Genomic DNA, 26,379 nt, shown 5'->3' with positions numbered 1-26,379 from the left:
ATGAACTTCAACAGCAAGCAGATAAAAATGCGAACACACATGAAACAAAAATGGGAAAAAGTTAAGAAATACAAGTATCTAGACAGTTTGATCACAGAAAAAATTTCTAACATTAGTGAAAAGATAACTTTGGGGGGAAAAAAAAAAAAGAGACTTTGGGGAATATAAAGAGTTTCTTGAAAAAAAATGCAGATTTTAAAATCAAAGAAATTCTGAGTGTATACACTTTCTTAGTGATGGGATACAGAAAATACATGCCTTTGAAATGCAGTTATTACAGAATAATTATGAGGGCTCGTTAGAAGGACACGATCTTAAATGAAACAATAACAGTAGATCCTTGGTAGAAAACCAGGACAAAAAGAAAACAGAATTGCATGTCCTTTTTGTCCGAGGCTCTGGATGTTAATGGGACTAGACAAGCAGAGAGAATCGAGGGCGATGGCCAAATTTTAAAGAACTAGTAACATGAACAAAAAACACAAAAGAAACCTGAACATATAGAAAAGAGGAGGAGCACTAGAGAGGCCAGCCTTCATATCGAAGATAGTGCCTGATGAAAACTGTGGCATAGTAATGGGGGAGGGCGATCCACTCAAGGCGCCGTCTTGGTCAGGACCGCCAGCACCCCTCCTCCTCTCCACCACCCTCCCTCACGTGCGCTTTAACTTCCCCTCCCCCACCCTATCTCTATATTTTTGCCAGAGCGAGCAGTAATGCCAACCTGCTGTTCGCGCCAGCTTTGGGTCCCGCACCTAGGAAGTGATGTCTGAGGGAGAGCTGACCTGACACGGGCTGCAAGTTGGTGATGCTGCTCGCGCCGGAGAAGTTAGAGGTATGGGGCAGGAGGGCAGAGAAGAGAGCAGAGGAGGGACACCACGATCCGGGAGCCTCTTTCCCTCGCTACGCCACTGTCTGCACCATAAAACTATGCACCCAGGAATCCAAAATATCACTGGGCTTTGAAAATTCTTTCATTAAGTACAAACCGGTATCACAGCAATAATGGGCACTGAATGGGAAACTTTCTAAAAGGCCTCCTAACTGTGCGGCATTATAATGTTCTAAGGGAAAGTATGTATACAGTACTCCCCCCAAATTTATGGGGGTTCCGTTCCAGGAACCCCCTCGAATCTTGAAAAACCGCAAATACGGTTTTTCATGGGGGAGCCTGAAGAGGGAAGCAGGAGAGCAGCCGGAGCGCCGCGAGTGTAGGAAATCACTTGCGGTATGCTCCGACCGCCTCTTCCTGCACTAAGTCGGGCCTTATCCAATCAGGAGCTGCATGTCAAAGCAGCTCCTGATTGGATAAGGCCCGACTTAGTGCAGGAAGAGGCGGTCGGAGCGTACGGCGAGTGATTTCCTGCACTTACGGCGCTCCGGCTGCTATCTCCTGCCTCTCCCATTGCCCTCTCCTTGTCGGCGGTTCGCAGTCGGAAAATACCGTGAATGACCGGGACCGCGAACCACGAACCGTGAAAACACTGTACTCCCTCGAAATTCACGGGGGTTCTGTTCCAGGAACACCTGCGAATTTCAAAAAACCGCAAATATGGTTTTTCAGCTGATCGAAGGCAGGAGAGGGCAGCTGGGGCGCCGGCAGGTGCTTAAATTGTACTTAAGAAGCCGGGCACATTTTCCGACTGCCTCTTCCTGGTACTAAAGTCATGGTTACACGATCAGGAGCTGCTTTGATACGCCAGATAGTGTGTCAAAGTAGCTCCTGATTGGTGTAACCATGACTTTAGTACTAAGAAGAGGCGGTTGGAAAATACCGCAAATTACAGAGTTCACGATTTGCGAACCGTGAATTTGCGGGGGGTTTATTGTATACACCACTGAAACCTCCCCCCAAAAATTTATAGCTTTTTAATATGTACAACGTTTCCAGTAGGTTTTACATAAACATGTTCTAAATGTATAAGATAACTCTTCTCTAATCTCACACCTTGGAACACCTCAACTCGCAACAGTTAAATTTATGCACATACAAGCTGAGTGCACATAAATTTACATGCATATACCCCAGGTAGTATTACAACAGGCTATTTCTGGATATAACATACTGGTTTACTCATGGAAATACATTTTAAAATTATTTCATTGATTACAAATTGTTAAAAGTAAGCACTACTAGCAGATACATGAAAGAACTATCTGCAATCACAGAATTAAGTCAGTTCACTGAAATGAATACAAACATTCACTTGTACTCACTATTCAATAACTGAGCTTTATCTGGAAAAAAAAAAGCCATTTGTGTTTGCACACACACTCAGAAATGCATTACTTACCCTGGTCCATCCCTCCCATAGAAGCCGAGGAACTCATGCTGATAGGCTGTTTGTTCTGGGTAACACCTGGGCTTGACAACGTAGTCTTTGGAGAAGGCACCCATCCTGGGGAAGAGACTGCCATGGAAGGAGACTTGAGACGGCTAGGAGAGCTAGTGGGAGATCTTACATTTAGGGATGAGCTTACGACCTGGGGGGACTTCAGTGGCCCAGACTGGTTGGAAGGAGGCAAGTTCACCAACTGTGAAGGGGTCTGAGGAGACTTCAGATTAGTTGAGGGAGATGTCACCAATGGAGAATGAACTTGACTAAGTGTTGGAGACTTGAGGTGCCCCATGCCAGGTGAGTTCATCTGGTTGATATTTAAAGTAAGGTCAGAAGGTCTTCGTCCCAACCCTCTTACTGAGGAAGGATGCATAGTTCCTATATTACCTTGATTTGAAGGTGCATTTGATGCAGGTGGTAGTGAGATATGGCTGAGCCTTGTGGTGCCACCAATGTTTCCAACAGGAATGGAGCCCTGTTCAGGGCTGAACATTTCAGGGGCATTTCCCATGTCCTGAGGCATGCTAGGATAGGGACCCTGTCCACCAGAGAAGCCCGACTGTCCTTGACTGGGAAACTGAGAGGGCATCATCATTTTCTGAGGTCCTCCCATCATTCCACCACCACTACCATTCTGGGCTCTCACTCTAGCTAATTCTTCTGGGCTGATGCCTTGGTGGCCCATCATGTCTGGACCTCTCATTTTCTGAGACATCATCATTTGCTGCTGAGGTGTCATCTGTACATTCAGGTTCATGTTCATATTCATGTTGACATTCATGTTCATATTCAGATTTCCAGGGCCCATTGGGGCATCCATTTCCCTTAAGTTAGACTGGCTCATAGGTGGGCTCAACATCCCCCGTCCTCCCCCAAAGTCCATGCCCATGCTGGTGCCACCCATGTTCTCCCCAGGAATTTGACCAGGGAACATTGAGGAATCCATTTGTCTATGGGCCTGCAACATTCTCTCCATCTCCATACCTTGGTTCATGGTGCCACCTGACATAGCTATAGGCCTCTGCATTGCCACTGAGCGTTTCTCCATCAGTTGATGCCTTAAGATGTCTTCCCTTGCCCGAGGGTTTATGAACCTTTCTGTATCTCCTTGTCCTGCAGGATATGGCATATTCCCTTGTGGAAAGTTCCCAGGGCCTCCAATAGGAGGCATATCATCTGTCCATCCTATGCTAGGCCTCACTGGCCGTTGCATAGCATTCATAGGACCTAGTGCATCCATAGGCATATTCTGCATTCCCCCAAAGCCAGACACTCGCTGCATTTGATTATTAGGAAATCTTGGCCCTGGGAAAGGAGGCCCACCCCTCAGTTGAATGGGATCCTGTATGTCAATGGGTCCTCCCAGCCGATTCCCCATGCCAGGAGGCCACTGGTCACCTGGTTTGCTGTGATATGGTGGTGGCGGCCCTCGAATCATCATCCCACCCATGGACTGTGGCATCATCATATCTTGTATTGGCCTAGTATGAACAGTGATCTGTTCTTCTTTTCTCCTCTTCTCTTCATAGTATTCTTCTTGCAACTTCCTCCAAGCTACTTGCTCAGGTGTCAAGCTGTCTTGGTTCAGTCGTTGCATCATGATGTTCATTTGCTGCCCCATGTCAGAGGTGGGGTGGTGCGGGACCTCATGTTCCATACTGGACCCCCCTAAGCTTTGTGTCTGTGTTATCATTGACTGCAAAGGTTCTTCATATTTTTTGAGACTTGATGGTGGCTGCTGTTGTGATGGGGGTGGTGGCTGTCCACCCTCACCTGTGCTTTGGTTAGGTTTCATGAATTGTTCTCCTTCCCCACTCCGTAATAACAAGCGTTCAATGTCTCTCAAGGTTTGCAAAGAACGTTCTCGGTGTTCTAGTTGCTCTTTCGAGAGTCCCTCTGAGTTTAGGGCATTTCGATGACCCAGACTGACCTGGCCATTTCCTGGTGTGCCACAGCCATTCCCATCTCCAATTAAGTTTGGACCAGGAGCACCAGAGGGTTCCGTCTGTCCTGCTGGCCCTGGATTTGTTGCTGCATTTGGCGTATTGGGGTGATTGCTGGCACTGCTGTTCCCCATGGAATTGGGCGTGAGGTCCCCGTGAACCTCTTCTGCAGTCCCTTCCTGGGACATTGCACTTGAGGCCGGAAGACCTGTCTGGCTGTTGCTGGATTGCTGCTGCTGTTGTTGTGGCTGCTGGGTATTTTGCTGTGTTGGAGGCTGGGCCTGTGGAGTGTTTGCTGAAGGCGTACTGACTGGAAGCTGTTCTGCAACCGCCGACACTTTCGGAGCTTGATGTGGAGCCTGTTCCAATCAAGTCATCAAATTATTAGAATGACACAAACAAGAATACTTAATCAAAATATTAAGCATCCTCCCCCAATCCACTTCTAATGCACACCGTTACTAAAAGACGACCCTAAGAAGCACATTTTAGAGAGTTCCAGCGCTTTAAAATTTCTACTTTGATGCTAAAGGTTCACCATAGGGTAAATTTCCACCTGATCCCAGACGGTCTTCTAAGTTAGCTGGTGAAGTTTTAGCTAGATTTCTACTAAGTTATGGCTGAAAATCCTCCTAAACCAGGGGTGTCAAAGTCCCTCCTCGAGGGCCGGAATCCAGTCGGGTTTTCAGGATTTCCCCAATGAATATGCATTGAAAGCAGTGCATGCAAATAGAGCTCATGCATATTCATTGGGGAAATCCTGAAAACCCGACTGGATTCCATCCCTCGAGGATCAGAGTTGCCCACCCCTGGTCTAACCGATTCGTTTTATACTATTTACAACAAACTTGCATCTGTTCCATAAGAACTGAAAATGACACTTGAACACTGTTCTTTCCTGCTATGAACTCAAGCCAGTTGTTTCATGGCTGTCAGATGACTCCGAGATCTAGAATGAGGACAGATAATTCAAAATGGACCAGGGATCTCAAAGTCCCTCCTTGAGGGCCGCAATCCAGTCGGGTTGTCAGGATTTCCCCAATGAATATGCATTGAAAGCAGTGCATGCACACAGATCTCATGCATATTCATTGGGGAAATCCTGAAAACCCGACTGGATTGCGGCCCTCAAATAGGGACTTTGAGACCCCTGAAATGGACCAATAATATATTTCTTAAAATCTTCATATTATATATATTTTAAAACAATCAAGTCAACAGGATAGTTCTGCTGCCCTCAAAGCTTGGGAGATAAGATGTGCTTCTCTAAAACTGATTCTTTGATGGGAGGGAACTGTAATGTTAAGTTCACATTCAGCTTGTAGGCCTGGGAAAGTATACATTTACAACTCAATACTGAAAGCTTCTGACCAGGGCAGCAGGGCCACACCCAGATTTTCAGCACCATTATTTGGATAATGCTACTGAAAATATCTAGACTGTCCTGGAACTATCCAGATAGCAGATGTGCAGTCTAGAGATGGTGGAGACCAATAATATTTAATGCTATCTAGGAAACTGTCCAATCAATACTCATCAGGAGGTGGTCAGCAAGACTACTGCTAAAGGTCATGGTGGCCATTTTTGATTAGGAACCATGAGGGGCAGGAGTATGTGGGGTTTGCTCCTGCTCCAGGACCAGAAAGCAGGTATTGCAAGTGCTCCGAGGGGCAACAGAGGAGCGATGAGCTTTGGGCCACAACTGATAACTCTGCAGGTCCCAGCCAATATTTAGTGCTGACCTCTGCATAGCTAAGTGATCAAGTCTGCAGAGTTGCAAGTTCTTCCCTAACTTCGCTCTCGAACGCCCGTCTCCAGCTCACTTCAAAATGGCTGGTCAAAGCCAATCGTCAACAGCACTGTTTCGATAAATGCTGCTAAATATCAGAAGCTGACCCCAGAAAGCACGATTTAAGCAGGCAGGAGCCTCTCTGTCCCGCTTAAATGGTTTTGAATACTGACCGGAATTTGAATAGTTCAGGACAGCAAAAATCCATTATCTGGATAACTCCTGGCACTGTCTGTTGGTGTCAGGTCAAAAGCGCGCCAGGACAAAGGCGCGCCCAGACAATTGAGCGCAGCGCGGAGGCGCGCGCTGCTCAAAATTACTGTTTTTAGGGCTCCGACGGGGGGGGGGAACCCCCCCACTTTACTTAATAGACATCGCGCCGCTTTGTGGGGGCGTTGTGGGGTTGTAACCCCCCACATTTTACTGAAAACATCACTTTTTCCCTGTTTTTAGGGAAAAAGTTAAGTTTACAGTAAAATGTGGAGGGTTACAACCCCCCAAGCCCCCCATAACGCCGGCGCGATGTCTATTAAGTAAAGTGGGGGGGTTCCCCAACAAAACCCCCCGTCGGAGCCCCTAAAAACAGTAATTTTGAGTGGTGTGCGCCTCCGCACTGCGCTCAATTGTCTGGGCGCGCCTTTGTCTTTCGCGCCGTAGTCTATGAACCCTGTCTGTTATACCCAGGTATTCAGCACTGGTGAATACCCAAAAGAATACCCAGGCATAAATGGAGTGCAGTGGCTGGTGTTTAAAACAAACGTCGAGTGCTGTGGCTGAATACCAGGCTATTGAAGCTTATCACAGAAGAGAACTGGCATGGTCAAGTCTATATACCTGATCTAGTTTTGCACGAGGAACATTCTGCTGATGGTAGGAAAGAATAGATTCTGCTCGTCCTTGCAACACCGCTTCTGCAGCACTGTGAAATAAAGCCAGAGTAAAGAGAGAATGAGGTACCGAACCAAGGTTTCTGCAAAGTTTAACAACAAACACTTCGTGTAACAACAAAGTTTAACAACAAACACTTCTGGCAACTAAAATTCAATGCAAAGAAATGCAGAGTAATGCATTTGGGGATTAATAATAGGAAGGAACCGTATATGCTGGGAGGAGAGAAGCTGATATGCACGGACGGGGAGAGGGACCTTGGGGTTATAGTGTCCGAAGATCTAAAGGCGAAAAAACAGTGTGACAAGGCAGTGGCTGCTGCCAGAAGGATGCTGGGCTGTATAAAGAGAGGCGTAGTCAGTAGAAGGAAGAAGGTGTTGATGCCCCTGTACAGGTCATTGGTGAGGCCCCACTTGGAGTATTGTGTTCAGTTTTGGAGACGTATCTGGCGACGAAAATGATAGGAGGCTTGCGCCAGAAGACGTACGAGGAGAGACTGGAAGCCCTGAATATGTATACCCTAGAGGAAAGGAGAGACAGGGGAGATATGATTCAGACGTTCAAATACTTGAAGGGTATTAACGTAGAACAAAATCTTTTCCAGAGAAAGGAAAATGGTAAAACCAGAGGACATAATTTGAGGTTGAGGGGTGGTAGATTCAGGGGCAATGTTAGGAAATTCTACTTTACGGAGAGGGTAGTGGATGCCTGGAATGCGTTCCAGAGAGAGGTGGTGGAGAGTAAAACTGTGACTGAGTTCAAAGAAGCGTGGGATGAACACAGAGGATTTAGAAGCAGAAAATAATATTAAATATTGAACTAAGGCCAGTACTGGGCAGACTTGCACGGTCTGTGTCTGTGTATGGCCATTTGGTGGAGGATGGGCAGGGGAGGGCTTCAATGGCTGGAAGGGTGTAGGTGGGCTGGAGTAAGTCTTAACAGAGATTTCGGCAGTTGGAACCCAAGCACAGTACCGGGTAAAGCTTTGGATTCTTGCCCAGAAATAGCTAAGAAGAAAAATTAAAAAAAAAATTTAAATTGAATCAGGTTGGGCAGACTGGATGGACCATTCGGGTCTTTATCTGCCGTCATCTACTATGTTACTATGTTTAAGCACAAATCCCCTCATTCTATAACTCCATGTCTAAATTTAAGTGCTCTTTGTGCAATTAAATTTAAACAACACTAGCACTTACGTGAATGTGTGCAAACTTGTACACGCAGGTGCTAGGCGAGGGCTCAGCGCTGTTCTATAAACGATGCGCCGTTCAGTGTGTAAATGCAAGAGAAGGAGTTCACAGGGAAGATGCACGGGCAGGACATACTGGAAATTAGAGGAGAGTAGCAGCTTAGTGGTAGAGCTGCTGTCTCAGCACCCTGAGGTTGTGGGATTGAATTCCAGCACTAGATAAGTCACTTGATCCTCCATAAATCACCTGGACCGGATGATATACATCCCAGAGTACTAAAAGAACTCAAAACATGAAATTGCTGACCTGCTATTAGTGATCTTTAACCTGTCGCTAAAATTGTCTGTAGTACCTCATACCTGAAGAATGGAGAGTGGCCAATGTTACGCCGATTTTTAAAAAGGGTTCCAGGGGAGATCCAGGAAATTACAGACCGTTAAGCCTGTCTAGATGCACTTCTAGATGCACTTCTCTTTACGAGAAGCTTGGAGCGATATGGGGACCAAAACTATGCCAGGGTACACCTGGCGGGGCCTCCGCGTGTGCAGATCGCTGGACTTGATGGACCTAGGGTTTGTTCTGGAGATGGCGCTTCTTATGTTCTTCAATGCCAGGCAAAATGTTGGAAACAATTATAAAAAATAAAATTGTGGAACACGTAGACAAACATGATTTAATGAGACGGAGTTAGCATGGGTTCAACCGAGGGAGATCTTGCCTCACCAATTTGCTTAACTTCTTTGAAGGTGTGAATAAACGTGTGGATAAAGGTGAGCCGATTGATATATTGTATCTAGATTTTCAGAAAGCTTTTGACAAAGTTCCTCATGAGAAGCTCCTGAGAAAATTAAAGAGTTATGGGATAGATGACTTTGCCATCGGATTAAAAACAGAGGGTAGGATTATTTTTCTCAGTGGAGGAGAGTAAACAGTGGAGTGCCACAGGGATCTGTACTAGAATGATGAGAGAGGTGATTAAATTTGCAGATGACACTAAACTGTTCAAAGTTGTTAAAATGCATGCATAGTGTGAAAAATTGCAGGCAGACCTTAGGAAATTGGAAGACTGGCCATCCAAGTGGCAGATGAAATTTAATGTGAACAAATGCAACGTGATGCACATTGGGAAAAATAACCCAAATCACAGTTACCAGATGCTAGAGTCCACCTTTGGGGGTTAAGAACTCAAATTGCACCAGCTCTAACTAAGAAAAGTTAGCATTGCAAATGTTCTAGAACAGTGGTTCCCACCCTGTCCTGGAGCACCACCAACCAGTCAGGTTTTCGGGATAGCCTTAATGCATATGCATGAAACAGATTTGCATACCTGTCACTCCATTACATGTAAATCTCTCTCATGCATATGCATTAAGGCTATCCTGAAAACCTGACTGGCTGGTGTTCCAGAACACCAGTACAACTCCACGGATTGGGAGTGCGAGTCTTTTATTAAGGATAGGGGGTGAAGAGCTCTTTTCCAGCTGGAAAAGACAGACCACTACAGATTCCTATACTGAACCTACATTTCAGTTGAATCCTTCATCCCTGGTACACAAGGAAAACACAGGCCATCACTAAGCAAAAAAAACAAACAAAACCAACCCCAAAATATTACAAATTAGAAACATAATGTAGATAAAAAAAATTAAAACAAAAGAAACCAGATTTGAAATCCCAGAGAAAGAGAGATATTTTCTTCAATACCAAACAAAACACAAGACATGCACATTTTCTAAGCTGACATTATCTTTCTCCAAGTATAAAACAATATATATACTTGTATCCTCGTTTCCTGACCATTTTATTATTCTAACTAGGTTGGTCCTCTTCTCTTTACTACTTCCTTTTGGTGCTTTTCTCCAAGTCCCTTTCCAGGATTGCATTTCCGCTTTCTGCGCTGTCTTCTTCCTAATGCCTGACTTTGATCTTGTACTAAATCTCATCCCTCCTTCTCCCCACAATCCTCAGTCTCCTCTTTCACCAATTTATCAGCTTTCCTCTTCCTACACTTTCCTCGCTTCTCCTCCTATCCCCAACCCCTGTCTCCAGCCTTCCATTCCCTGAATTTCACTCACTTTCTAGTCCCTCATTTCCAGCCTCTGCATTCATTACCTGATTCGCCTCCCAGGCTGCATCAACTGACTTATCTCCTCTCCATCTCCAGTCCCCTTCTTATGTCTTACCCCCCCCTTATTCAGGTTTCCATTCCCACTTTTACCTCTCCAGGTTTGGGAACCACTAGCTTAGACCTAAGAAAGCCTGATTTTTAGTTGCTCACAAAATAAGTTGTTTGCCTTATTCTAGTATTACAATCAGCGAACGTGTTTTAAGAATGAACCATGGACTTAATTCAATGCTAAATAAATCCATAAACAGGGACCAGCAGTCTCTTGGTTGACTTTACTTGAGACTGATTTGAAAAGATACATTGCCACGTACGTGTTTGCAAGATGTGTAGTGAAGACATAAACAAACTGGGAAGGCGTTTTTCCTGCTGCTCCAGCGGCACTGGCATCCGGTCGGAGTGCAGCAGCCGTGCCAAGCACTGTATTGGAAGAGCTGGTCTCATTAAGGTTTGGGAGTGGGTTGGACCCTGGACCTAGCTGAGAGGCTGTGGACATTGCAGAATCTGCTGCATTACAGTCTGGAAGGGAAGAAGAGGGAGAAATAGGTCATAATTGATCAGACTGAGATCCGTTTTCTCATACCAATTAAATGAACCAGGTTCCTCGGGGGAGGAGCCTCTTTAAAAGCTTATTTTTTTCTACTCTTAGAATGAATCTCCGATACCATCAATATACGTTGGGGCTGGTATTCAAAGGCACTTATCTGGTTAGCAGATGCTGCTAACCAGAGAAATGCCGCAGAGAGGGATATTCAGCAGCATGAACCAGACAGTGCCACTGAAAAGGTTCTCTGACCTGACAGTGCTGGGGTGGTCTGTGGACAGAGCTGGAAGTTATCCAGTTAGCAGCCATATTCAGACTGCTAACTGGATAGCCCAATTGGTTAAAGTTATGACAGCAAAAAGCCTGTCCTAACTTTGGGTTCCTTTTACTAAACCACGGAAGAGCTTCTTACAGTAGGCCGGCGAAGTAAATGCTCCGATGCTCATTCAATTTCTATGAGCATTGGGGCATTTATATCGCTGGCCTGCGATAAGCAGCTCTTCTGCGGTTTAGTAAAATCTAGCATTTATCTGGCTGGCTATTGATAGTGATTCAAATCTGGCCGCTAACCAGATACCACTGCCAGTGTGCGCTGAAGCCAGATATTCAGCACTGGTCAGAATCTTGACACTGATATTAATTTTAATTGCAGTTGACTGCCTAGGGCTGAAAGATACTTTACAAAATTATTAAAAAGGTCTTCACTCCTGTTGGTACAAATTGAAGGTAAAAGCTAGCTACCCAGTCTACTACTTTGAACAGATTCACAACATACAACATGAAATAACACAGTAGAACACATTATCCTAATGATAATTATCCTTCTTTTATTATAAACTCATAATGTCAAACCATCCTGTAGAAGAAATACACATGGGACACACAGCGGCTACATTATTTTTTTGCTTTTTCACTAGGCTGCCCTTTTTCACTAGGCAATCTAAAAACAAGACCATTTTATGCAGGTAACGGATGCCTATCTGCCTTTATAAACTAGGCACCAAAACCCAGCTCCAATAATATACAAATGCCAAGGCACAGGTTTATAGTGTTGATTTGGAAGAACTGAAACAAACCATAGTGAACCTAGATTTAAACTGACAAAAGTAAAGAGTAGCAAATCCCTTGCACTGGATGGTATTCACCCCAGAATTCTATAAAAATTCAAAAATGAAATGGCAGACAGTAATTTGTATCATCAAAAACATTTGTGGTGTTCAAAGATTGAAGGGTGGCCACATAATATAAATATTTAAGAAGGGCTCAGCACCCTGAGGTTGCAGGTTCAAACCCAGTGCTGCTCTTTATGACCTAGGGAAAGTCATTTAACATTGCCCCAGGTACGTTAGTCAGATTGTGAGCTGACTGGGATATATAGGGAGAAATACTTGAGTAACTGAATGTAAGCCTGATGTCAGTATTGTCAAGATCACATAAAATGATAGAAATTATTCTAAAGAACCACATTAGAGAACATAAAGACAGCCATGGAGAGAATAGGAGAGAAAAGACATAGTGTTAGCCAAGGAAGCCCTGTTTCACTAATCTGCTACATTTTTTTTTCCACAGGTGAATCTGCTGATACAGCATCTCTCAATCTTCAGAAGGCATTTGACAATAAAAAACAAAAACAAAATAGACAGACCATCTAACAAATGGTTCGACGACGAACTTCTACAACTAAAAAGAAAATGCAGACAATTAGAAAGATCATGGAAAAAACAAAAACACAACCACATCAAAGATGAATGGAAAATCCTAATCAAACAATACAATACCAAACTGAAGGAAAAACGAAAAAAGTACTACTCCAAACTCATCAGCACCGAAAAACCAGACACAAGAATACTTTTTGACATCTTAAGAAATCTCACCGATACCAAACCATTTCTCGCCACCCAAGGAAACCAAACTCCCACAGCCACCCAATTAGCGGATCACTTCAAACACAAAATCATCACAACCAGATCCACATTCAACAATTCAAGAATCAACATAGAAGAAATACGAATCAATCCCAAATCAGATGAAGCAATCCCAGCAGACAGGATATGGACAAACTTCCCAAAGATACAATGGTCAGACTTGAACAGGCTTTACAAAAAATACAGCAAATCCTCATGTGACTTGAACAACTGTCCCTCATACTTACTAGCAACAGCTTCCACCAAATTTAAAGCTAGCCTCACACTATGGCTTCAAACAACACTAAGTGAAGGTCATTTCCCACCGGAATTAGGAGAAATCATAATTACACCTATCCTAAAAGATCCCAAAGGTCCTATAGATAATCCTGCAAACTATAGACCAATCGCTTCAATCCCTCTATACATTAAAATAACAGAAGGCCTTGTCGCACAACACCTCTCCAACTACCTTGAAGACCATCACATACTACATCCATCACAATCTGGATTCAGATCCAACCATAGCACGGAAACTCTACTGGTATCACTATTAGACATTGCCCGACAACACCTCAGCAAAGGAAACAAGCTGCTTCTCATTCAACTCGATCTTTCTGCGGCATTCGACCTAGTTGACCATCACACACTACTCCAGATATTAGACGCAATAGGAATCTCAGGTAATGTTCACAAATGGTTCCAAAGCTTCCTCAAAACACGAACATACAAAGTCAAATCAAAAGAGCACATATCCGACCCATGGTCAAACCCATGTGGAGTACCACAAGGATCACCATTATCACCCATATTATTTAACCTCTTCATAGCATCCCTAGGCATAACCCTAGACGCCCTAAACACAGTATCATTCAGCTACGCAGATGATATAACTATCCTCCTCCCCTTTAATATTCAAGACCCCTTATCCACAAACCACCTGAAAACGATAATGGAAACGGTAGAAAAATGGATGTCAAGTCATAAACTAAAACTGAACTCGGAAAAAACTAAATTCCTACTACTGGAAAGGGAAAAAAAAACATCTCTCACAGAACTAGAAGTAAATACAATCAAGTACCCAATGCAAAGCACACTCAAAATCCTGGGAATCCTACTAGACAGAAATTGCACAATGCAGTCTCAAATCCACAAAATCATCCAAAGAGCATTCTTCACAATACGTAACCTAAGAAAAATAAGAAAATTCTTCAACAAAGATCAATACAAGATATTAGTACAATCCCTAGTACTGAGTATTGTAGATTACTGTAACAGCCTATACCTATCATGCCCAAATTACATGATAAAACAACTACAGACAGTTCAGAACACAGCCCTCAGAATCATCTACTCACTAGGCAAATATGACCACATCACCAAAGCATACTTAGACTCACACTGGCTACCAATAAAAGCAAGATCCCAGTTCAAATTCTACTGTCTACTATACAAAGTAATACATGGAACAGCACCCAGCTACCTAAACAACAGACTACACCGTAACCTCTCACACAGATTAAGGAGAACCCAGAGCCTATTCACTCACCCCCCTCTCAAAGGAACACGACGAAAGAAACTATATGACAGCCTTTTAGCGACACAGGCAGCAAAGATCGATACTACCATCACCAATCTACTGACCAAATCAATAGACATTAAAGCATTCCGAAAAGAAATCAAAACTCATCTCTTCAAAAAACACTTTCCATCATCATAACCTCACAAAAGTATTAGAAAATACTCTCATGACTACCCAAACACCACCACCAGCAACACCCGAATCCGGACAGTATTATCTCTACTCGTCTAAACAACAGAATCCGGACAATATTATCTCTATTCGCCTAAACAACCTATCACTATCTACTATCTACTACCAATTTATCCTGGAAAAGTCCAGAACAACAATTGTAACTTAACGCATTCTTGATTATATGTACTGCAATGCTACTGGAAATGTCCAGTCTTCTAACTTGTAATCCGCTTAGAACCGCAAGGCACAAGCGGAATAGAAATCACTAATGTAATGTAATGTAATGTAATGACTATGAGAGACTTCTGAGAAAATGAAAAAGTCATGGGATAAGAGACAATGTTCTATTCTGGAATGTGAACTGGTTAAAAGATGCAAAAAAAAAAAAAAGAGAGAGAGAGGTGAAGCTAAATGGTCAGTTTTCTCAACAGAGAAAAGGTAAATCGTGACATTCCCCAGCAATCTGTACTGTACTTATAGCATATTTATAAATTATTTGGAAAAGGGAACAAGAGAAGTCATTAGATTTGCAGAAAATGCTAATTTATTTAAAGTTGTTAAATGACAAGTAGATTGTAAGAAACTGCAGAAGAATGCTGCAAGACTGGGCTTACAAATAGCAGAATACATTTTATGTGGCCAAATGCACAATGAAGAATGTATGGAAGAATAAGCCAAATTATAGGTCGCTGTACCTTAGGAAGGATATGGCATTACTCGAGAGGGTTCAGAGGAGAGCAACACGTCTGATAAAAGGGATGGAAAACCTTTCATACACTGAGAGATTGGAGAAACTGGGACTCTTTTCCCTGGAGAAGAGGAGACTTAAGAGGGGATATGATAGAGGCTTACAAGATCATGAAGGGCATAGAGAGAGTAGAGAGGGACAGAAAGGGAGAGAGAGAGAGAGAGAGAGAAAAATTGGAGAAACTGGGTCTCTTTTCCCTGGAGCAGAGGAGACTTAGAGGGGATATGATTGAGACATACAAGATCATGAAGGGCATAGAGAGAGTAGAGAGGGACAGATTCTTCAAACTTTCAAAAAATAGGAGAACAAGAGGGCATTCGGAAAAGTTGAAAGGGGACAGATTCAGAATAAACGCTAGGAAGTTCTTTACCCAACGTGTGATGGACACCTGGAATGTGCTTCCAGAGGACGTAATAGGGCAGAGTACAGTACTGGGGTTTAAGAAAGGATTGGACAATTTCCTGCTGGATAAAGGGATAGAGGGATATAGATAGAGGATTACTGCACAGGTCCTGGACCTGTTGGGCCACCGCGTGAGCGAACTGCTAGGCACGATGGACCTCAGGTCTGACCCAGCGGAGGCATTGCTTATGTTCTTACGACGCTAGGTTCCACATTATGAGTCACCATCCAGGAAAAGGATGTAGGCATCATCATTAATACATCCTTCACTCAGTAGCTCAGTGTGTGGGGGTGGACACAAAAGCAAATCAGAATTTTAGGAATTACTATTAGGAAACGAATAAAGAATATCATAACACATCTAACCATATCTTAAGTATTGTATGAACATAAGAACTGCCATCTCCGGATCAGACCTTCGGTCCATCAAATCCGGCGATCCGCACACGCGGAGGCCCAGCCAGGTGTACACCTGGTGTAATTTTAGTCACCCATATCCCTCTATGGCTCTCGTGAGGAGATGTGCGTCTAGTTTGCTTTTAAATCCTAGAACGGTGGATTCCGCAATAATCTCCTCTGGGAGAGCATTCCAGGTGTCCACCACTCGTTGCGTGAAGCAGAACTTCCTGATATTTGTCCTGGACTTGTCCCCCCTTAGCTTCAGTCCATGTCCTCTTGTCCATGTCACATTGGACATTGTAAATAATATTTTTTTACTGCTCTATTTTTTCGATTCCTTTCAGTATTTTGAAAGTCTCGATCATATTCTGATCACCGCATCTAAAAAAATGAAGCTATAACAGAACCAGAAAAGATGATCAAAATGAGAAAAGGGAAGGAACAGTACTCCCCCGAAATTCACAGGGGTTCCGTTCCAGGAGCACCCTGTGAATTTTGAAAAACCGCAAATATTGGATGCGGTTTAGGAGCAGATCGGAGGCAGCGGGTGCCTATGTAAGTCAAAGAGAACTTAAAAACAGTTTGTTTCGTGGGAAATGAAACCATCACAAGAGCGGGCAAGGAATTAATCGATCTGATATCGAGAAACAGCAGAGTTAAGAAAGAGCTCGCTAGGATAGTGTAAGGGCAGCCCCTTGTAGACTCACCTGGATGTGGGGAACTTTTGTTTGTCACTGATCCTTGGAGCTTGTGAATTAGGGGTGGCGGCGGGTGCCTATGTAAGTCATTCACGGTATTTTCTGACCGCCGGAAGAGGCGGTCAGAAAATACCGCGAATGACTGAGTCCGCAAATTTGCAGGGGAGTACTGTATATGGAATAACTAAAAAGGTTAGAGCTCTTCAGCTTTGGGAAGAGAAAGATGAGGGAAGATGTAATTTTATCGACTCTTATCATTTTAAGTTTGCAGGTACCTTGTGTTCTGTACGAGGTCCTAGATTATTTGAATTTCCATCAGTATAGGGTGGCCAATACAAAAGATTTTCGAATCGAATACTGGCTTATCAGGCGGCCTTTTGGGATCGCAATTTTGGCACATTGATTCTAATATCTGACTCATATTTAAGCTTAAGGAATCATTAAAGATCTACTTATTTGGAAAAGTACCTAAATAGGCTTAATTGTATTTCACTGCAAATGTGCAGTATCTTGGAATTGTGAACCGCATAGAGCTGCAAGGAAGATGCGGTATATAAATGATTTGTTATGTTATGTTAACAGCTAAATGAAAATTGGTTATTTACACTTTCAAAAAAAGGCTAGGGGACACTGCATGAAGTTGCTAAGTAGCATATTTAAAATAAATTAGAGAAAACATATTTTTTCTCTCAATGCATAATTAAGCGTCAGAATTTGTCGCCAGTGGATATGGTTAAATAATTAGCATAATAGGTGTTTAAAAGTGTTTCGAGAAACATCTAGACGAAAAATCCATAAACCATTATTAGCCAGAAAGATATGAGAAAAGCCACTTCTCATCTCTGAGGGTGAGCAACATGGAATCTGTCTCCGCTTTGGGATCCTGCTCAGCTAGAGAATGCCACGGTGACAAAATTCATCACTGTTCCCGTCCCTGCAGATAACCGTGGGAAACCATCCCGTGTCATCCTTTAGTATCTATCTCAACCTCAGTCCTTCTACACCAACATTCTTCAAGGCAAGGCTTGAGGGTCAGTGACTGTGCCCATTTGTACTCTGATTCTTATGTGAGCCAAGTATAGGATAATGAAGCAATTGTGACATCACTGATGAGGTTGGCTCATCGGCATTGGTGGAATGAGGAGGTTTTATGACATCACAATCTCAGCTCTGGAATGTTGCTACTATCTAGGTTTTTGCCAGGTACTTATGACCTGAATTGGCCACTGTTGGAAACAGGATACTGGGCTTGATGGACCTTCAGTCTGTCCCAGTATTTCAACGCTTATGGTCTTATGTTCTAACCATCCTGTGTCATTTTGCAGTGTCTATCTCAGTCCTTCTACACCAGCATTCTTCAACGCAAGGCTTGAGGGTCAGTGGCTGGGCCCATTTATACTCTGATTCTTCTCTCTCTCCTTAAAAGCATGGCATGGGGATGATTACCTGCGGTTATCCGCGTGGGACTGGAACGGTGATGAATTATGTCACCGTGTCACTGTAGTCTAATCCAATATGGCAGTTACAGACTCATGATTTTCCTCAGTTTTTGAGCTCTGTACTGAATTTCACTATAAGATGTTTCCATTTCTTTATACTGCAGTAGATTTTCCCTGCCTGTAGCCCATTTTCAAGGCCAGGGGCTCAATAGCACATTCTTGTTCTTTGGCTACTGGTGTTGATTTCTGGTCCATTCCCTTCTGCACCTCAGCTTTCCCTGTGTTGCAGATTTGCCTCATGGCCAGAGCACATAACTGAACATGTTATCAACAGCTGGACTATTCCAACATTGAACATAGCAAAGAATTCTGTTAGCCAATCTAATGAAAAAAAAAAAAAATCCAGCTATAAATCCTTAGGGAACTGTACAGATACGTATATATAAAATCTGCTTAGCACAAGCGCTGACATCCTGAGAATATAGATCTCTCTCTCTCTCACCCTGGATCATACTTTGGAATACTGGGGACTGCAGCATTTTGCCCTATCACAGTTCATGCTAAGAGATTCATGCCCAAAAAGGCAGCTGCAGATATTTCACTCCTGCCTTCAGCAGGTGGCAGCATAAACCACCAAATTTTGCAACTTAGGTTGATGCAATATGCTGCCGAGAGCTTCCTTCTCATCTGTGACACTCCCCCCAAGAAAAAGAGAGAGAGCGTGAATGGGATACCAGAATCATATTTTCTCAATGGAGAATGAAACAAGAGAAAAACAAGAGAAAAAGGAAGCCGATATGGTTCTCCAACCTAGTGGCTGAGAAAATAAAGGCGAAAGAGTTGGTGTTCATGAAATATAAAAAAACCCAAGAAGAGGAGAGCAGAAAGGACTACAGGGTGAAACTGAAAGAAGCCAAGAGAGAGATACGTTTGGCGAAGGCACAGGCGGAAGAACAAATGGCTAAAAATGTAAAAAAGGGAGATAAAAATTTTTCAGATATATTAGTGAAAGGAGGAAGATAAAAAATGGAATTGCTAGGCTAAAAGATGCTGGGAACAAATATGTGGAGAGTGATGAGGAGAAAGCAAATGTGCTAAACAAATACTTCTGTTCTGTGTTCACAGAAGAAAATCCTGGAGAAGGACCGAGATTGTCTGGCAAAGTTACACGAGAAAATGGAGTAGATTCTGCGCCGTTCACGGAGGAGGGTGTTTATGAGCAACTTGAAAAACTGAAGGTGGACAAAGCGATGGGACCAGACGGGATCCATCCCAGGATACTAAGGGAGCTCAGAGAGGTTCTGGCGAGTCCTATTAAAGACTTGTTCAACAAATCTCTGGAGACGGGAGTGATTCCTGGGGATTGGAGGAGAGCGGATGTGGTCCCTATTCATAAAAGTGGTCACAGGGATGAAGCAGGAAACTACAGGCCGGTGAGCCTCACTTCAGTTGTTGGAAAAATAATGGAAGTGTTGCTGAAAGAAAGGATAGTGTATTTCCTTGAATCTAATGGGTTACAGGATCCGAGGCAACATGGCTTTACAAAAGGTAAATCGTGCCAAACGAACCTGATTGAATTTTTTGATTGGGTAACCAGAGAGCTGGATCGAGGACATATGCTAGATGTAATTTACTTGGATTTCAGCAAAGCCTTTGATACAGTTCCTCATAGGAGGCTGTTGAACAAACTTGAAGGGCTGAAGTTAGGACCCAAAGTGGTGAACTGGGTCAGAAACTGGCTGTCGGACAGACGCCAGAGGGTGGTGATTAATGGAAGTCGCTCGAAGGAAGGAAAGGTGACTAGTGGAGTCCCTCAGGGTTCGATGCTGGGGCCAATCCTGTTCAATATGTATGTAAGTGACATTGCTGGTTAGAAGGAAAAGTGTGCCTTTTTGCAGATGATACCAAGATTTGTAACAGAGTAGACACCGAAGAGGGAGTGGAGAATATGAAAAAGGATCTGAAAAAGTTAGAGGAATGGTCTAATGCCTGGCAACTAAAATTCAATGCAAAGAAATGCAGAGTAATGCATTTGGGGATTAATAATAGGAAGGAACCGTATATGTTGGGAGGAGAGAAGCTGATATGCACGGACGGGGAGAGGGACCTTGGGGTGATAGTGTCCGAAGATCTAAAGGCGAAAAAACAGTGTGACAAAGCAGTGGCTGCTGCCAGAAGGATTTTGGGCTGTATAAAGAGAGGCGTAGTCAGTAGAAGGAAGAAGGTGTTGATGCCCCAGTACAGGTCATTGGTGAGGCCCCACTTGGAGTATTGTGTTCAGTTTTGGAGACCGTATCTGGCGAAAGACGTAAGAAGACTTGAGGCGGTCCAGAGGAGGGTGACAAAAATGATAGGAGCCTTGCGCCAGAAGACGTATGAGGAGAGACTGGAAGCCCTGAATATGTATACCCTAGAGGAAAGGAGAGACAGGGGAGATATGATTCAGACGTTCAAATACTTAAAGGGTATTAACATAGAACAAAATATTTTCCAGAGAAAGGAAAATGGTAAAACCAGAGGACATAATTTGAGGTTGAGGGGTGGTAGATTCAGGGGCAATGTTAGGAAATTCTATTTTACGGAGAGGGTGGTGGATGCCTGGAATGCGCTCCCGAGAGAGGTGGTGGAGAGTAAAACTGTGACTGAGTTCAAAGAAGCGTGGGATGAACACAGAAGATTTAGAATCAGAAAATAATATTAAATATTGAACTAAGGCCAGTTACTGGGCAGACTTGCACGGTCTGTGTCTGTGTATGGCCGTTTGGTGGAGGATGGGCAGGGGAGGGCTTCAATGGCTGGGAGGGTGTAGATGGGCTGGAGTAAGTCTTAACAGAGATTTCGGCAGTTGGAACCCAAGCATAGTACCGGGTAAAGCTTTGGATTCTTGCCCAGAAATAGCTAAGAAAAAAAAAAAAAAAAAAAATTTAAATTGAATCAGGTTGGGCAGACTGGATGGACCATTCGGGTCTTTATCTGCCGTCATCTACTATGTTACTATGTTACTATGAAAGCTTGCAAATCATAAAGTGCATGAAGAAAAGAATACTAAACACAAAGTGACAGATTCTGCAAATAGCGCTGTGATCGGAAGCTGCCCCCCCAAAGTGGCGCCGATTGTGTGTCAATCACACAATGGCATCATTTACAGGAACACGACTTATATGTAAGATAGGTGCCGGAAATGTAGGCCAGGGTATTAAAGGCTTATATTACCGCTGCCTATCTTACCTGTGAATCGCATCTACAGAGACATCCAAGGTCACCTCCAGCATTAACTACGCCTGCTGTGACCTCATGCGCTGCAAGGCGTCTCGTTGATGGCACTATTTTTGGACACGCCTACTTTTTAACAAATGTTTTAATTGGTTTCTAATTGACGCAATGTTAGTCTACGTGCGTAATAGGAGGCCTCTGACAAAGAAAAGTTGTTTTGCAAAGATGAGATCATAACCTGCATGAGATTGTGCCATGACTTCAGAGCTCAGATCTGCTCCCTTTACTACTGAAAAGAAAGGTTACAACCTAATTATTGCAGTGCAGATCTGACAGTTAAGAACATTCCTTCAAGAAACAAATATCGGTGCACGATATCAGAGTTCTTAAATGAATCTCTCTGTCTTTTCCTTTAGAATGCTTCTTTAGCGAAATATGGGTAGAGTAGTGGTCTCAAACTCAAATCCTTTGCAGGGCCACATTTTGGATTTGTAGGTACTTCGAGGGCCATAGGAAAAAAACAGTTAATATCATTAAAGAAATGACGATTTTGCATGAGGTAAAACTCTTTATAGCTTATAAATCTTTCCTTTTGGCTAAGTCTTAATAATAATATTGTCATTTATAGCTAGAGAGATATATGATCAAAAAAGTGTTTTATTTTACTTTTGTAATTATGATAAACATACTGAGGGCCTCAAAATAGTACCTAGTGGTCCGCATGTGGCCCCCGGGCTGCGAGTTTGAGACCATGGGTTAGAGGGTGAAGCATGGCCTAGGAGAAGCGATAAAAAAAATCCATGTTGCCAAACAGAATAAAAATAGCAAATCTCACGACTAGCACAAGTAAAGGAATCGTCTGATGGCCAGAGCAGAGAATCCAAGTTTAAATCCCACTGCTACTCCTTGCGATCTTGGTCAAGCGACTCAACCCTCCACTGTCTCGGGTGCAAAGCTAGATTGGGAGCCCTCCAGGGACAGAAAGATACCTACTGTAAGCAGTGGCATAGCGAGGGTGAGAGGTGCCCGGGCGGTGGCACCCCTTCCCCCATTCCTTCCCTGTCCCCCTCCTGCCGCGTGCGGGCCGCTTCCCTTACCCTGTACCTCTGTAATGTTCCTTGCACGAGCAGCATCCCCCAAGCTGCCATCACACCAGCGTCGACTCTTCCTCTGACATCACTTCCTAGGCGCAGGTCCAGGAAGTGATGTCAGAGGAAGAGCCGATGCTGGCGCGACAGCAGCTTGGGGGTTGCTGCTCGTGCAAGGAATGTTATAAAGGTACAGTGAAGGGAAGCGGTGTACATGTGCGGCAGTGCGGGGGGGGGGGAGGGAGACGAGGACGGGTGCCTGTGCCCTCATCAACACGGCGCCTGGGGTGGACCACCCCCCGCCCCCCCCCTTTACTATGCTACTGATTGGAAGTGTAAATTGCCTTGAACCCCTGAGAAAGACATTAATTAATTCCAATCCAAATCTAATTCATTATAGTGTCTGCTACCTAGCTAAAAATTCATTACCGTCACTTCAGTCATGACTTGGCACCTGCCACATTTTAAGAACAGGATTAAAAACCTGCTCATCAAAGAGAAGAAAACCAGAAACAACCGACAAGTATCTGCCTGTCCTGATGCAGAAAGTCAGATGGAAAGGTCTCTGTGTTCTGTTCACAAAATGCGCTCTCTGATAAGAAGTTTAGTTTAGGTTACTGAATTGCTCGATTGCTCTTCAAGCCATCAAGAGCGTCATGCAATAAATAAAAAGAGGGGGATTCCTCGTGTGGCATTCACTCCTAATAAAGAATGGGGGCTCAATTACTTTTAATGAACGAACGGGGAGAAAAGGCTGAAGAGGTTAGCGTTCTTCAGTTTGGAGAACAAGCAACTGAGAGGGTTTAAGTAGTTTATAAAATTACGAGTGGAGTGGAACAGCTAAAGAAGCAACGGCTGTTTAACTTCGCCACACAACAACAATAAAATTAAAACAATAGGGCGCTTCATGAAACTAATTGACCGGCGGGCTGAAGAGTGTATTGTTTATGCCTGGCAATGAGCTATGAGAAACAGACCTACTTTTGGGAATCAGCTGGGGACTTGCGACCCACACTAACCGCTATTGGAGACTGAATGCTGAGCTCAATGGACCTTAGTCTGACTCAGCATGGCTTTTATGTTCCTAAGGCCTATAGCTGCTTACCTATGGCTATTCTCCATCTCATTAAAGGTCACAAAACAGCAGGCCCAAGGGTAGGGTGACATGGGGATGTGTAGGAATCTATTTAAGCTGGTCAAAAGCCAAACACAGCACAACATATTAGCTGGTGGCAAACACCCACAGAGAAGGTCTAAACTTTTTTTTTTTTTTAAATTATTCATATAGTACATGCTCTGTGATGCAGTAACTCAAATAAATCAGATCTGAAGCTACTAACTTTTCTCGAGCTAGTATCCTTATTATTTTGTTTTCTTGGCCCAGCACTTTCCTCATCTTCTTTTCTGCTTACCCTAGATTGGTGATGTCAGGGTTGGTTCAAGGTCTAGCATCTCTCCATCCACACTCAACGCATACCCCTCTACCTATGATCCAGTATCTCCCTCCCTCTCTCAAATCCCTTCCTCCTAACTGGACCAGAGGAGACTGGCTCAGGGCGCAGGTGATAAAGGGCACCAAAATCCCAGTCCAACCTCTATGCCTCTAGCAGTTTGATGTCCTTATCACCGGCGCCCTGGGCCAGTGCCTCACCTGTTTCATAGGTTGAGCTGGTCATGGGTGATTTTTAAAAAATTAAAGTAAACATTTGCCTATTCAAGACATGGAACATCTTATTAAAAACCCCAAAACGCAATGTCTGAAAGAGATTCAACAATTTAGGGAGCATCATCATCTTTATAACCACTATTTGGCTCAACCATTAATGACATCTAATTACATTTTCCATCAAGGGGGCAAAATTTAGTCAATTGAGCTCCTAAGTATCTAATGTGGCCCCTCGCCCACCTAAAGAGATATTGTTGCTGAAGCTTCTGGGTTAGCTCCTTCCCTAAACCAGTGGCGTAGTAAGGGGGGGGGGGTGGGCCCGGGCACTGTTTTCCTTCTGCTCCTTCCACCCCCACCCACTACAGCGAATGCACGTTACTTCCCTTCCCCTGTACCTTGTTAACATTCGCGGTGCGAACAGCCATCCTAACCTGCTGGGCCCGTGCCTAGGAACTGACGTCAGAGGAAGAGCCGACGCTGGCGCGAGCAACAGGTTGCAGTTGGGGGGAAGGGAAGGGGGCACACGGCAGGAGGTAGTGGGGATGGAGTGGATGAAGGTGGGGGGTGCCACCACCCCAGGCACCTCTCACCCTCGCTACGTCACTGCCTTAAAAACTCACCTTTAATATCTATATTTGCTCTCCCATCACCATGGCCAAAGAGTGCGTTGGGTTTGAAATAGTAAACAGTTGTGTACAATTATTGCGATTTTATAGTCATATGTCCCTAGTGACAGGACTAAAGCACGCCAGGCAAACGTGCACAGGACGACAGCGCACTGGATTAAAAGTTAAGTTTAAAGTGCTTCGGGGGAGGGGAGGGAACCTCCCCACTTTACTTAGAAGTGTTGGCGCTGCCGTGGGGGGAGGGGGGCGTAAAACCCAGATGTCTCAACCTGTCCTCCGTTTTCTGGAGCCATATGGTAACCCTAGCGCAGAACAGCTGCAGTTAAGGCAATTCATAGGTCTTGACCAGCCATCAATGAATATGTTTATCTGCAGAGAGGGTGGGTAAATGTCTTTTGGAAATTGGTCTTATGATGTCCCATTTTTTTCAGGACTATTCTGTGTGCTTTGGGTGATTATGATTGTTATGTTTAATTAATAAAATTTCAGCGGGAAGTCTAGGGCATTAAGAGTTAATTGGGCGTGTGTTTTGGGGTGGGGGAATACAAAGCTGAAAATTTAGCTAGGTTGCCTTGCACCAGCCTCGTTAACCAAATTGATGCTTCCACATTTAACATTACTCTTCTTATTGCACATATTAGGCCCCTACCAAATATTTCTCTAAAATCTGCAGATCCAGCCTCAGCACTCTGGTTTATACATCATTTTATTTACACTCCATCTCATGCACACTATATTCATTCATTATTCCAGTCACCGTATTCCCTTCCCCCTCCCCGTATTCTTCCTGTGGTCGCTCCTATCCACAGAGCATAAAATGAAGCATCAACACCCATGCCCTAGTCAGCCTTCTCCCTTTAAACTAATGTGCATACGCTGTCAAACAAGCATGTTCACACCTTCAATGGTAGTGCAGAGAAGACTAGGGGTCTCAAGTGCTCACAGTCAAGGGTTTGAGATTCATCTCATTACCAGTGACTTATGTCGTAAGCTATCATCGGTCCCGTCTAAGTTCTCTTTACCAATGAATGGTGACATTGTATAAATATATTATTTTATTCTTTTGTCCTTTTTTTCTTTTATGTTAATAAATATTTTATCTTAAAATGCATATAGAATTAAATGCTGGATTTAATAAATCAGTGTTGTATCTTTAGATTGAACTTCAAAATTACTTAGCTTTTTAGAAGAAGAGCCTTCTCCCTTTCACATCCCATATCTCCTGTTAAACCTTCAACCCCACCCCCACTCTCTCTCTTCCCCCCCTTCCATACAGTTAGTTCTTAATATTTTCATCCCATCCTTTCTGCAGTCAGCCCTCCTCCTATGTTCTTCCCTTAGTCTTTCCGGTGACGGGACTAAATCGCGCGAGACAACGGCGCGCAGACAACTGAGCGCAAGGTTGACGGCGCGCTGAAGAAAAGCACTATTTTAAAGGGCTCCAACAGGGGGTGTGGGGGGGGAACCCCCCCACTTTACTTAACAGACATTGTGCTGCCGTTGTGGGGGATTTGGGGGGTTGTAACCCCCCACATTATACTTAAAACTGAACTTTTTCCCTAAAAAACAGGCAAAAAGTTTGGTTTCAAGTATAATGAGGGGGGTTACAACCCCCAAACCCC

The 26,379-nt window shown here is 43.8% G+C and overlaps 1 protein-coding gene across 7 annotated transcripts in view; it reads right to left on the bottom strand.

Annotated features, from left to right (window-relative positions):
- BCL9L (BCL9 like) overlaps positions 1 to 26,379 on the bottom strand; it is a 237,925-nt gene that overhangs the window by 7,934 nt on the left and 203,612 nt on the right. For all 7 annotated transcript variants that reach the window (XM_033918002.1, XM_033917999.1, XM_033918000.1 and 4 more), the window contains 3 exons: positions 10,589 to 10,793; positions 6,906 to 6,990; positions 2,295 to 4,641 (listed from right to left, as the gene is read on the bottom strand). In XM_033918002.1, coding sequence (XP_033773893.1) covers positions 2,295 to 4,641; positions 6,906 to 6,990; positions 10,589 to 10,793 — 2,637 coding nt within the window. The remainder of the gene's footprint in view (positions 1 to 2,294; positions 4,642 to 6,905; positions 6,991 to 10,588; positions 10,794 to 26,379) is intronic.

Source organism: Geotrypetes seraphini, chromosome 13 (assembly GCF_902459505.1).
Source record: "Geotrypetes seraphini chromosome 13, aGeoSer1.1, whole genome shotgun sequence".
NCBI classification, from domain to species: Eukaryota; Metazoa; Chordata; class Amphibia; order Gymnophiona; family Dermophiidae; genus Geotrypetes; species Geotrypetes seraphini.
Note: the sequence above shows the minus strand (reverse complement) of the source record. Positions and strands in the feature narration are given on the sequence as shown.